Source organism: Hemibagrus wyckioides, linkage group LG04, assembly GCF_019097595.1.
Source record: "Hemibagrus wyckioides isolate EC202008001 linkage group LG04, SWU_Hwy_1.0, whole genome shotgun sequence".
NCBI lineage: Eukaryota > Metazoa > Chordata > Actinopteri > Siluriformes > Bagridae > Hemibagrus > Hemibagrus wyckioides.
Genome location: NC_080713.1, coordinates 27,020,321 through 27,034,834, shown reverse-complemented (window position 1 = coordinate 27,034,834; position 14,514 = coordinate 27,020,321). Strand labels below are relative to the sequence as shown.

Genomic DNA, 14,514 nt, shown 5'->3' with positions numbered 1-14,514 from the left:
GAATGTTTTATAGTAAGGGCCTGGCCTGTTGTGACCTTGTCAGTAATCCTTGGAAGCCTGCTTTATTGTGTGTATTTTGTGCCATGCCTTTCATATTATTCTCGTTCCCGCCGTGTCACCTGTTCCCCATTAGTCCTAATAATGTGCCCTATGAATAGGGATCCTTTTGTACCTGTCTTTGCCAGTCATTGTTCTATTTTCAGGTCAGGTTTCTGTTTGCATGTCTTATTTGTTAAATTCGTCTTCCCCATGTCTAGTGTTTATGTTAATAAAGCAGTGCTTGTCTGAATCCCTCAAATGGATCTGTCTCTATTGTGTGCAGGCGCACGCACCACCACGGAGGTCTGGGTTCGCGCCCCGGGGGCGGGGGCATCCGGATGAGACAGAATGATTGGCTGCATTCTAAGACCCAGAGGGGTTTCCAGCAAGGATTTGCAGTCTGCTGGCTAGAACCCTGGACATCTGTTGAATGGCATCCGGCGGATTCCTTTCCCTGTTTCCACAGGGAGATGCCTTCATCCATGTTTAGGTTGAGGATGCCGCTCCGCGATGGAGTTACGTGGAGGACGCCCATGTCTTGGGGGGCACCCCCCTTTTTATCACACCCCATGGAAGTGTGGTTCCACCACCTTGCCAGCCTGGGACACCGCCCCATGATGGAGTTTCCGTTTAGGAGGTCGCTCAGCACCACGGGTGGAAGATGCTTCCCTCATGTCTCTTGCCAGGGCTGGATGTCAACTTGCCCCTGGGATCTGGGACATAGACTGCATTCATGAAATACATTGCGCTTGCATCTCCTCTCTATCATGGACTACATCTCCCGTTTACCCCTGGGGCACCCTCCAGTATTAATGTGGGCACTTCAGGAGCCGCGCCTTAGAGGGGGTGTTATGTCAGGAACAGCTGGACAGTTCCCTGCCAGACCTGGAGAGGGCGCTGGCAGGTGAACCTTGGAGTCCTGCTTTATTGTGTGTATATTGTGCCACGCCATTCCAATTGTCCGGGTTACATATGTAAGCTGGTGTAGATCTCTTTTGAGGGAATTCGATGCTGCTTCATGGCTGATGTGCTATGGCAATGCTAATACCAATGCTGCCACATGCAGGGAGATGTCTGTCCTGGAGGTTGTGAAAGGGCATAAATGAGCCGGGAGCAGAGCACCATTAGCCCTGTAAGACCCAGGACCAAGGAATGGGGTCCACGTCCAGGTCATAGAACCTGATAAGGTTGTGCGGAGAGGACCAACTTGCCCCAGCATCCTGGATAGGAACACCCCTAGACATAGTGCTTGACAAAGCAATACACATAGGGGAGTGCAGCATAATTCCTAGAGGTGCCAAGCCTCACTGACCCACAGTTTTGTTAGAAGCAATACAAGCTAAACATTTGAACAGCCCAATTATTTAGGCAAAATAGGATTTGTGGGATGTTCTGCCTGTAAACAAATGCAGCAAAAGGCTGATGTAGTAAATATGTGTGACTCACATTCCCCTGTAGAAATAATGTATGAAACTGGAATGCAAATGGTCATAAGAGATGGATTTTAATACAAGGTGTAAACCAATCCAAAAGAGATCAAATGAGGCAGGATGCATGTTAATGTAATGTGGTACCCTGGACAGGTCTGTTAGTTATCCAAGCTTTTCATGTAATAAAAGAGACCCCTTCTGCAAACCCAGCTGTGTTGTCTGTGATTCCTTTTCTTTTTTGCACTTTCCTCAATCTGTATGTACAATCTTCACAGAACCTCCAAACACAAAACCACCACAGTCACCATTCCATATGCTCCAGCTCCCATATCTGAACCAGAATAAATAAGCATGTTGGGTAAATTGTGTGAGAAATTCTGCCTAGTGCTTGAGCTTGTGGTCTTAACCATCAGACTTGAGTGCCCTCTATTGATCTGATGGAGAATATAGCAGAGGCTTTTTAAAAGTAGATGATTATTACCATCCATCACCTAGTTCAACAATATTTTGTTGATGAAGTTTATTCTTTATTCTGTCATCATATATGTAGTTATTTGCTTGTCGATTGGTTGGTTGGAGGAATTGTGCACTCGGACCATTAACAGGAGAAGATAACACTCTTAACTTCTCTTTATTCATGGACATTAACATATCACAAATTCTTTGTGCCAATGAAATAATTGTATTACATTCATGATTACAAACATGCATGTTGCCTAATACAGAATGTATTTCTCTGAACAGAAATAAGACACAATTCAGATTTTTGGATGATTACTTTAATCAGGTCTCAAACATATCCATAAGAGATTTAATTAAATAAAGGAAATTAGACATTTTCTACATATTATTTAGTTGATTATATTAGCAAAAATTACAATGTATATATTTTTGAACAATTTGTTAAAGGGATTTTGATGCTGTTTTACCCATCATATTTTTCTTTGTGTTAAGTTCAGGTTTAAACAGGATAATATAGCATTTAGGTGTAAATATACAGATTAGTAGAGCAAAACTGGAGGCCAGAATAGCAAATATCTCCACAGCTACAGTGAATTTTCCAGGAGAGCTGACATAAGCTGGAATAAAAGTGATCCAAACTGCACAGAAGATAAGTATACTAAATGTGATGAATTTAGCTTCATTAAAATTATCAGGCAGCTTCCTAGCTAGAAAAGCTAAAACAAAGCATAGGAAAGCAAGAACTCCTATATACCCCAAAACAGCCCAGAAACCTATAGCTGAGCCCAAACTACATTCTAATATGATCTTTTCCTTGTAGTAGTTCATGTTCTTGTATGGGAAAGGAGGAGAAACTGTTAACCAAAGCACACAGATAAGAACCTGTATGAGAGTAAAGGCAAGTACACTGAGTCTCTGCTGTAGAGGCCCAAACCATTTCATCACATTACTGCCTGGAAGTGTAGCCCTGAAGGCCATTAACACCACTACTGTTTTCCCCAGTACACAGGAGATACAGAGGACGAAGGTGATTCCAAATGCTGTGTGACGCAGCATACAGGACCACTCAGATGGTCTTCCAATGAAAGTAAGTGAACAGAGGAAACACAGAGTCAGAGAGAAGAGCAGCAGGAAGCTCAGCTCAGAGTTATTGGCTTTAACAATGGGAGTGTCCTTTTCTATTAGAAATAAAAGAGCTACTAACACAGTTAATACAGCTCCAAGCAAGGAAAAAAACACCAGTATTATCCCCATATCCTCTGTAAATGACAGAAACTCTACAACCTTTAAAATACACTTATTTTTGAGAGCATTAGACCAATATTCTCCTGGACACAGCTCACAGTTATTTGAATCTGCAAAATAATTATGGTTATTATCATTATGAAGTAAAATATTTTTTAAATAATTGTTTTATTTGTTAATACAATTATCGTGTAACTGTATCCTAAATAATAATATAAGGATGCACAATGTACAATTAACATTTTTTTTTTAAAAACTTGGTCATGCTGAAATTACCTGTCTGGTTACTGATCTCTCCATCTGCACATGGTATACAGTCATAGCAGCAGACAGGCCTTCCTTTCTGTGCAGCTTTCCTGGTTCCTGGAGGACAGCTCTCACTGCACACAGACCTTGGCTTCTGAAAAACAATATATTTTAGCTACAGCCTTGGATTCTTCAGGTTTTATCTGGTAATGCCATAACTGCATGTGTAATAATGAAATCTATGTAGCTTTACAGCTTTATACTTTTTATTTGAAGCACTATATTGATGTTGCATATAGAATCAGTGGGATATATAAGTAAGTTAAGTTAAATATTCATTTATTTAGTTACAGTTTATAATTCATTAAAAAAAACTGCAAACAATATATTCACCTCTCTTTTTTCTCCAGCCCAGACTATATCTTTAGTATTTAGGACAAACTGTTGCCCAGCTGGCAGGGAGGCATCATAATAGCCCATAACCTTAAACTCCACTTCTCCATTGAGCCCTCGTTGCCAATTCACCACATCATATTTTGCAGCTGTTGCCGCAGTGCTGTCGAACAAAATATGGTCTCCTATTTTAGTGGTAAAATTTAGCTTTTTTAGAGATTCAACAACCTTTAAATTAAAAAGAAAACAAGTATTAATTTCAGAATAATATGAGTCATGGATAATGCTTGCTTTGCATTTCTTCTTTGTGTTACCTGCCATGATTGTATTATTTTTCTTTTCTCACAACTTATTTCTGTGCATCTCAACAGGCTGTGTAGAGAATGTGCCACAGCATAAACTGCATTGTAGACATTATTTGCATATCTCAGTTCAGATATATCTTTACTATAGTTTATAAATTGAATCATATCTTCATATTTGTTGCAGTTGATTTCAGTTTGAGAAATCTTTCCATCTTTAGGCAAGCAGGGGAAATCCTTTTGCCAAAATCCATTGACCGCATAGTCAGCAAACCCATCAATTTTCAATTTTCCCACATCAAATCCAATAGATCCAGCAAGTACATTAAAATTTGCTGGTGTTGCTAGGCCGCTAACAGAAATCCAAGCAACACCGATCATCTGGTAGCCAGTGATATTATTTAGAATAAGCTGTTCTACTAGAATAGTCATATCAAAGGAGGCAAGAAATAAAATGATTACTTTGGCTGTGCTTTTCTTAATAATATCAACGACTTTCATTATTTTCTCAGAATTTGACCGATCAATCTTCTCAGAGTACTCAACACATATTCCCTCCTCTTTGGCTGCTTTCAGAAAAATGGCCATTCCACTGTTTCCATAGTCATTATCACTGTTCACAGCTCCCACCCAAGACCAGCCAAAGTGCTTGACCAGATATGCCAGAGCTCTACCCTGGTAGTAGTCACTTGGAATGGTCCTGAAGAAAGAAGTGTACTCTTTTCTGTTGCTCAGACATTCACATGTGGCAGCATGGCTTACCTGAAGAAAGAAAGATTAAGGCCTGTTTGTGTTTGTGTGCATCTTAGACCGAAAGTTCTCTACCAAGAAAAAATTATTCACAAGCCAATTCTGACATGCAAGCAGAAAAACACAAAAGCAAATGTTATAAGGCAAAAACTTATGTATGAAGTATAACATTCATTCTTTATGCTTTACACTCAATCCTGGTCTGGTTTAAGTAAATCCAGGAAACACTGGGCATAATGCAAACACCATGTGACACAATGTACTGAATGTTTAACACATAGGGACAATTTGATGTAGGCATTTTCCCTTTCAGAATGTTTATGAACAGAGGGTGGAAATAGAGAACCCCCCCCCCCAAAAAAAAAAAACAAAAACAAAAAAAAAACAGGTTAAAACATTTGAAACTCTACACAGAGACAATGATGTGTTTTTGGTGCACCCATTTTAATTGTATAAGAATTCTCTACATTGTTCTAAAACAAATATATATCTAGCATATTCATATATATATATGATGGAATATTAAACATAATTACTATAATTTACCTGCTCGTGTGAATTGCTTTTAATTCTAATTCATTGATCTTCAGATCCTCAGATTGTTAATTTTCAAATAGATTAAAAATAAATAGTAATAACTTCATTGTTAAATTTCTTTGTGAATTAAGATGATCTCATATCCATATTTTAAGTGTATAAAATTCATTGTTATTAAACAATAATTAAATTAATTGCTTCTTACCACTGGGATATTGAATGGTCCTGTAGTTTGTGTGAGTGCTATAGTAGGAGTAGACTCTGACTCTCCTATGATGGCTTGTACTACTGCTTGTCCAGAGCAGACACCATCTGCTGTTGTTTCCTGACCATTCATCAAAGCCATAGCTGCTTTCATAGATACCAAACCTGAGCGACAGCTATCATAAATCTTGTAACCAACTGTGATATTTGGGAGCAAGTGACTGCTTCTGTTGATTTCATCAATTGCAAAAATCATAGTCTGAGCAAGGCGTATTTGACGTAGGTCAATGCTACAAATTTACAAAACAAATTATATTAAATTTTAAATTATTTTTGATGAAAATAAAAAGTTAAGTTAATAAAACTGCAAATTATTATGAAGTAGAAAATTTTGATTCCCAAAAATCACAATCATGTTAAAATGTCCACTACAACAGACCTAATGCAGATTAAAGGTGGAGGTTTTTCAGTATATGTCAACGACTGAATCTGTGTACCACGATGTATTGTAAAGATAGCTCCAATTATCACATCTCCATCTTTAGACAGCAGAGGATTTTCTGGGTTTTCCATAATATGGCAATATTCTCCCTTTGCCAGGCCAAGAGAAAAGAGTAGTACAAGAAATAACATCACAAAGTGCATCCACTGCTTTTGCTGCATTACCTTCAAAACAATATCTTCATGATATATTTATTGACATGCTCTGGGTCTTCTGGGTATGACAGTTTGGTTTGGACAAATCAAAGAGGTGGTGAGATTTGTGATGTCATCGAGGGACAGGATGCTACCTGCAACTCTCATTTATTTCTGTTGTAATTAATTCAGTGAAGACCACAAATTATATTCAGACACAGTGGTTGGTTTTTATATGCTGGGCCTACATGAGCTGTCAAACAGTGTGGTCAGTCTGGGAGTTCATTCAATCATTTGTGTGTTCACTGACCTGTAGGTGAGTTCCTGTCATATTGCTCCTAGGCCACTTTGGTAAAATCTAGAAGCCTATATACTGTATATTAATATATAAGTATTCACTTTCAGAAAAATCTGATTTTATCACTTCTGTACACTATCTACACTATCACTACACTATCTATAGACATTTTAACACTTAAACAGGTAGTGCCCACTTTTGTAGAATTACAACATCACTTTTAACAATTCTAAAAAAAGGCCTGCAAATGTTTTTTTTTTTTTTTCTCAATACCACATTTACATAGTTAATGGGTCCTATTGTTTGTCCTCACAATGCTATTGCATAGAAGCAGTTTTTATAGGTCCGGTTATCTGGCCATGAACACACTCTACCTGCATACCAGTATCTGAAACTCCCTGTATCTTTGTAGTTTTTTAACTTCTAAATGATCCTGAGATTTTTTTTTATGAGTGTGGCCCAAGTAGCAGTTTGTAGCATTAGGAGATAGAAATACAGGTTCTGAATGTTCTGGATTTTTTGGGGGGATGCCTGTTGCATTGTTCAGGGACAGGTGTGAATGGTCTTGAATTTGAACCTGTAAGTGCTCTGGGGGGATGCATGTGTTCCTTTTAGTATGATAAGTAGAGAGCATAATAGGCCAGCCAGACAGTATTGTTTGAATGTAGTGGAATTTTGATTAACATTTGCATTGAAATGATAATACTTTGATGGATGCCTGTAGGTGGTACCTGAAGAGCACAACTTTGTGGATGAAATGATGATTCCTTTCAAGGGGATGCGCAGCAAGCCACAGCCATGGGGGTTCAAACTGTGGGTGAGAACTGGATTCTCTGGCATGCTCTGTGACTTTTATGTGTACTAAGGGAGTGTAGATGGAATATGACAAGCCAAATCTGAACTTGGACTGTCAGGTGATGTTGTGATGAAGCTCGCCTCCACACTTCCAGAGGGTCAAAACTACAAGATCTATACAGACAACTACTTCACCTGTGTCCCATTGGTAGTCAAGCTCCTTCAGTGTGGAATCCATTATATGGGAACAGCGAGGCAGATACGCCTACCCAACTGCAACCTTGAAGATGAGAAGAGCTTGAAGAAAAAGGGGAGAGGAAGCTTTGATGTCCGAATGGAGGGGAACCACAACATCTGCACTGTCAAATGGCATGACAACAGAGCGGTCACACTTGTCATCCTTTGCTGGACCAGAACCTGTGCAGAAGATTCAGCGCTGGGACAAAGCCACCAAAACCATCATTGATGTTGAGAGGCCTTGCATTGTTGGTACCTACAACAAATACATGGGAGGTGTGGATTTGTTGGACTCATTTGCTGCCAAGTACAAGTTCCCCCTGAAATCCCACCGCTGGTACATTTACATCTTCTGGCAGACCATCATCCTTGCTGTGATTAACGCCTGGCTCCTCTACAAGCGGGACTGTAAAGCTCTGAAGATGATGAAGAAAGAGATACTAAACAGGAGACAGTTTCAATCACAACTTGCATCCTCTCTCATCCTGGTGAACACACACAATATAACACCCAAGAGAGGGTGACCATCTTCAGGGAAGACGAACACATTCAAACAAACGGTGACATCAGGGAGCCCTTGGATCCTCAGAAGAGACCATCCTCAACAGATGTGAGTCCCCCAGCCAAGAGGTCATTGGACCACCCCCACTGGATGTACACAAAGACATGATTGCACATTTCCCAGTAAAGACAAAGAGAGGACACTGCCATTCCTGCCGTGTCACCTGTTCCCCATTAGTCCTAATAATGTGCCCTATGAAGAGGGATCCTTTTGTACCTGTCTTTGCCGGTCAATGTTCTATGTTCAGGTCAGGTTTCGGTTACCATGTCTTATTAATTAGGTTTGTTTTCCCCATTTCTTGTGTTTATGTTAATAAAGCAGTGCTTGTCTGAATCCTGCAAATGGGTCTGTCTCTATGGTGTGCAGGAGCACGGACCACCACGGAGGTCCAGGTATGCGCCCTGGGGGTGGGGGCATCCGGACGAGACAGAATGATCGACTGCATTCTAAGACCCAGAGGGATTCCCAGCTAGTTCCTGTCTCTGGCAAGGATTTGCAGTCTGCTGGCTAGAGCCCTGGACATCCGGTGGATTCCTTTCCTGTTTCCACAGGGAGATACCTCCATCCATGTTTAGGTCAAGGATGCCGTTCCGCGATGGAGTTCCGTGGAGGACACCGCTCGATCCCATGTCTTGGGGGGCACCCCCCTTTTTATCGGACCCCATGGAAGCGTGGTTCCACCACCTTGCCAGCCAGGGACACCGTCCCATGATGGAGATTCCGTTGAGGAGGTCGCTCGGCACCAAGGGTGGAAGACACTTCCCTCAGGTCTCTTGCCAGGGCCAGATGTCAACTTGCCCCTGGGACCTGGGGCATCGCCATAGACTGCATTCATGAAATACATTGCGCTTGCATCTCCCCTCTATCATGGACTACATCTCCCGCTTACCCCTGGGGCACCATCCAGTTTTAATGTGGGCACTCAGCTGGACAGTTCCCTGCCAGATCTGGAGAGGGCGCTGGCAGGTGAACCTTGGAAGCCTGCTTTATTGTGTGTATTTTATGCCACACCATTCCAATTTTCCGGGTTAAATATGTAAGCTGGTGTAGTTCCCTTTTGAGGGAACTCGATGCTGCTTCATGGCTGACGCGCTATGGGAACGCTAATACCAATGCTGCCACATGCAGGAAGATGTCTGTCCTGGAGGTTGTGAAAGGGTGTAAAAAAGCCGGGTGAAGAGCACCATTGCCCCTGTAAGACCCAGGACCCAGGAATGGGGTCCAGGTCCAGGTCATAGAACCTGGTAAGGTTGTGCGGAGAGGAACAACTTGCCCCAGCAACCTGGATAGGAACACCCCTAGACATAGTGCTTGACAAAGCAATACACATACAGTAGGGGAGTGCACCATAATTCCTAGAGGTGCCAAACCCCATTGACCCCCAGTTTTGTTAGAAGCAATGCAAGCTAAACATTTGAAACAGCCGATATAGGTAGGCAAAATAGGATTTGTGGGATGTTCTGCCCGTAAATAAAGGCAGCAAAAGGCTGATGTAGTAAATATGTGTGACTCACATTCCCCTGTAGAAATGATGTATGAAACTGGAATGCAAATGGTCATAAGAGATGGATTTTAATACAAGGTGTAAACCAATCCAAAACAGATCAAATTAGGCAGAATGTATGTTAATGTAATGTGGTACCCTGGACAGGTCTATTAGTTATCCAAGCTTTTCATGTAAGAGACGTTTATTGAAGTGAAGTGAAGTTTATTCTTTATTCTGTCATCATATATGTAGTTATTTGCTTGTTGATTGGTTGGTTGGAGGAATTGTGCACTGGGACCATTAACAGGAAAAGATAACACTCTTAGCTTCTCTTTTTTTCATGGACATTAACATATCACAAATTCTTTGTGCCAATGAAATAATTGTATTTCATTCATGATTACAAACATGCATGTTGCCTAATACAAAATGTATTTCTATGAACAGAAATAAGACACAATTCAGATTTTTGTATGATTAGTTTAATCAGGTCCCAAACAAATCCATAATAGATTTAATTAAATAAAGGAAATTAGACATTTTCTACATATTATTTAGTTGATTATATTAGCAAAAATTAGAATGTATATATTTTTGAACAATTTGTTAAAGGGATTTAGATGCTGTTTTCCCCATCATATTTTTCTTTGTGTTAAGTTCAGGTTTAAACAGAATAATATAACATTTAGGTGTAAATATACAGATTAGTAGAGCAAAACTGGAGGCCAGAATAGCAAATATCTCCACAGCTACAGTGAATTTTCCAGGAGAGCTGACATAAGCTGGAATAAAAGTTATCCAAACTGCACAGAAGATAAGTATACTAAATGTGATGAATTTAGCTTCATTAAAATTATCAGGCAGCTTCCTAGCTAGAAAAGCTAAAACAAAGCATAGGAAAGCAAGAACTCCTATATACCCCAACACAGCCCAGAAACCTATAGCTGAGCCCAAACTACATTCTAATATGATCTTTTCCTTGTAGTAGTTCATGTTTTTGTATGGGAAAGGAGGAGAAACTGTTAACCAAAGCACACAGATAAGAACCTGAATGAGAGTGAAGGCAAGTACACTGAGTCTCTGCTGTAGAGGCCCAAACCATTTCATGACATTACTTCCTGGAAGTGTAGCCCTGAAGGCCATTAACACCACTACTGTTTTCCCCAGAACACAGGAGATACAGAGGACAAAGGTGATCCCAAATGCTGTGTGACGCAGCATACAGGACCACTCAGATGGTCTTCTGATGAAAGTAAGTGAACAGAGGAAACACAGAGTCAAAGAGAAGAGCAGCAGGAAGCTCAGCTCAGAGTTATTGGCTTTAACAATGGGAGTGTCCTTTTCTATTAGAAATAAAATAGCTACTAACACAGTTAATGTAGCTCCAAACAATGAAAAAAACACCAGTATTATCCCCATATCCTCTGTAAATGACAGAAACTCTACAACCTTTAAAACACACTTATTTTTGAGAGCATTAGACCAATATTCTCCTGGACACAGCTCACAGTTATTTGAATCTGCAAAATAATTATGGTTATTATCATTAGGAAGTAAAATATTTTTTATCTGATTCTTTTATTTGTTGATACAATTATTGTGTAACTGTATCCTAAATAATAATAGAAGGATGCACAATGTACAATTAACAATTTTTTTAAAAAACTTGGTCATGCTGAAATTACCTGTCTGGTTACTGATCTCTCCATCTGCACATGGTATACAGTCGTAGCAGCAGACAGGCCTTCCTTTCTTTGCAGCTTTCCTGGTTCCTGGAGGACAGCTCTCACTGCACACAGACCTTGGCTTCTGAAAACAATATATTTTAGCTACAGCCTTGACTTCTTCAGGTTTTATCTGGTAATGCCATAACTGCATGTGTAATAATGAAATCTGTTTAGCTTTACAGCTTTAAACTTTTTATTGGAAGCACTATATTGATGTTGCAAATAGAATCAATGGAATATATAAGTAAGTTAATTTAAGTTAACTTAAATATTTATTTATTTAGTTACAGTTTATATTTAAAAAATATCATTTAAAAAAAAAACTGCAAACAATGCACTCACCTCTCTTTTCTCTCCAGCCCAGACTATATCTTCGGTATTTAGGACAAACTGTTGCCCAGCTGGCAGGGAGGCATCATAATAGCCTATAACCTTAAACTCCACTTCTCCATTGAGCCCTCGTTGCCAGTTCACCAGATCAAATTTTGCAGCTGTTGCCGCAGTGCTGTCGAACAAAATATGGTCTCCTATTTTAGTGGTAAAATTTAACTTTTTTAGAGATTCAACAACCTTTAAATTAAAAAGAAAACAAGTATTAATTTCAGAATAATATGAGTCATGGATAATGCTTGCATTGCATTTCTTCTTTGTGTTACCTGCCATGATTGTATTATTTTACGTTTCTCACAACTTATTTCTGTGCATCTCAACAGGCTGTGTAGAGAATGTGCCACAGCATAAACTGCATTGTAGACATTATTTGCATATCTCAGTTCAGATATATCTTTACTATAGTTTATAAATTGAATCATATCTTCATATTTGCTGCAGTCGATTTCAGTTTGAGAAATCTTTCCATCTGTTGGCAAGCAGGGGAAATCCTTTTGCCAAAATCCATTGGCAGCATAGTCAGCAAACCCATCAATTTTCAAATTTCCCACATCAAATCCTATAGATCCAGCAAGCACATTAAAATTTGCTGGTGTTGCTAGGCCACTACTAGAAATCCAAGCAACACCGATGATCTGGTAGCCAGTGAGATTATTTAGAACAAGTTGTTCCACTAGAATTTTCATATCAAAGTAGCCAAGAAATAAAATGATTACTTTGGCTGTGCCTTTCTTAATAATATCAACCACTTTCATTATTTTCTCAGAATTTGACGGATCAAACTTCTCAGAGTACTCTACACATATTCCCTCCTCTTTGGCTGCTTTCAGAAAAAAAGTGATTACACTGTTTCCATAGTCATTATCACTGTTCACAGTTCCCATCCAAGACCAGCCAAAGTGCTTGACCAGAGATGCCAGACCTCTACCCTGGTAGTAGTCACTCGGAATGGTCCTGAAGTAAGAGGGGTACTGTTTGTTGTTCAGACATTCACATTTGGCAGAATGGCCTACCTGAAGATAGAAAGATTAAGGCCTGTTTGTGTTTGTGTGCATCTTAGACCGAAAGTTCTCTACCAAGAAAAAATTATTCACAAGCCAATTCTGACATGCAAGCAGAAAAACACAAAAGCAAATGTTATAAGGCAAAAACTTATGTATGAAGTATAACATTTATTCTTTATGCTTTACACTCAATCCTGGTCTGGTTTAAGTAAATCCAGGAAACACTGGGCATAATGCAAACACCATGTGACACAATGTACTGAATGTTTAACACATAGGGACAATTTGATGTAGGGATTTTTCCTTTCAGAATGTTTATAAACAGAGGGTGAAAAAAAGAGAACCAAGGAGATCCCCCCACCCCCAAAAAAACAGGTTAAAACAATCGAAACTCTACACAGAGACAAATATGTGTTTTTGGTGCACCCATTTTAATTGTATAAGAATATTGTACATTGTTCAAAAACAAATATATATCTAGCATATATGATAGAATATTGAACATAATTCCTATAATTTACCTGCTTGTGAGAATTGCTTTTCAATTCTAATTCAATGATCCTCAGATTGTTAAGTTGCAAATAGATTAAAAATAAATAGTAATAACTTCATTGTTAAATTGCTTTGTGAATTAAGATGATCTCATATGCATATTTTAAGTGTATAAAATTCATTGTTATTGAACAATAATTAAATTAATTGCCTCTTACCACTGGGATATTGAATGGTCCTGTAGTTTGTGTGAGTGCTATAGTAGGAGTAGACTCTTGCTCTCCTATGATGGCTTGTACTTCTGCTTGTCCAGAGCAGGCACCATCTGCTGTTGTTTCCTGACCATTCATCAAAGCCATATATGCTTTCATAGATAACAAACCTGAGCGACAGCTGTCATAAATCTTGTAACCAATTGTGATATTTGGGAGCAAGTGATTGCTTCTGTTGATTTCATCAATTGCAAAAATCATAGTCTGAGCAAGGCGTAATTGACGTAGATCAATGCTACAAATATACAAACAAAAATTATATGAAATTTTTTTGATAAAAATAAAAAGTGAAGTTAATAAAAATGCAAATTATTATGAAGCAGAAAATTTTTGATTCCCAAAAATCACAATCATGTTAAAATATCCACTACAACAGACCTAATGCAGATTAAAGGTGGAGGTTTTTCAGTATATGTCAACGACTGAATCTGTATACCACTATGTATTGTAAAGATAGCTCCAATTTTTACATCTCCATCTTTAGACAGCAGAGGATTTTCTGGGTTTTCCATCATATGGCAATATTCTCCCTTTGCCAGGCCAAGAGAAAAGAGTAGTACAAGAAATAACATCACAAAGTGCATCCACTGCTTTTGCTGCATTACCTTCAAAACAATATCTTCATGATATATTTATTGACATGCTCTGGGTCTTCTGGGTATGACAGTTTGGTTTGGACAAATCAGAGAGGTGGTGAGATTTGTGATGTCATCGAGGGACAGGATGCTACCTGCAACTCTCATTTATTTCTGTTGTAATTAATTCAGTGAAGACCACAAATTATATTCAGACACAGTGGTTGGTTTTTATATGCTGGGCCTACATGAGCTGTCAAACAGTGTGGTCAGTCTGTGTGTTCATTCAATCATTTGTGTGTTCACTGACCTGTAGGTGAGTTCCTGCCATATTGCTCCTAGGCCACTTTGGTAAAATCTAGAAGCCTATATACTGTATATTAATATATAAGTATTCACTTTCAGAAAAATCTGATTTTACTTCTGTACACT

The 14,514-nt window shown here is 39.1% G+C and overlaps 2 protein-coding genes across 2 annotated transcripts; both read right to left on the bottom strand.

Annotated features, from left to right (window-relative positions):
- Positions 1-2,372: 2,372 nt before the first annotated feature.
- On the bottom strand, positions 2,373-6,184 carry LOC131352203 (extracellular calcium-sensing receptor-like). The gene is made up of 6 exons (XM_058388147.1): positions 6,048-6,184; positions 5,610-5,898; positions 4,130-4,879; positions 3,816-4,043; positions 3,453-3,576; positions 2,373-3,286 (listed from the first exon to the last, which is right to left on the bottom strand). Exons 1-6 carry the CDS (start codon positions 6,179-6,181, stop codon positions 2,373-2,375), a joined length of 2,439 nt encoding a protein of 812 aa, XP_058244130.1. The 5' UTR covers positions 6,182-6,184.
- A 4,044-nt stretch (positions 6,185-10,228) lies between these two features.
- On the bottom strand, positions 10,229-14,022 carry LOC131352219 (extracellular calcium-sensing receptor-like). The gene is made up of 6 exons (XM_058388172.1): positions 13,886-14,022; positions 13,454-13,742; positions 12,006-12,752; positions 11,692-11,919; positions 11,308-11,431; positions 10,229-11,142 (listed from the first exon to the last, which is right to left on the bottom strand). The coding sequence occupies exons 1-6, from the start codon at positions 14,020-14,022 to the stop codon at positions 10,229-10,231; spliced, it is 2,439 nt and encodes an 812-aa protein (XP_058244155.1).
- Between the last annotated feature and the right edge of the window lie 492 nt (positions 14,023-14,514).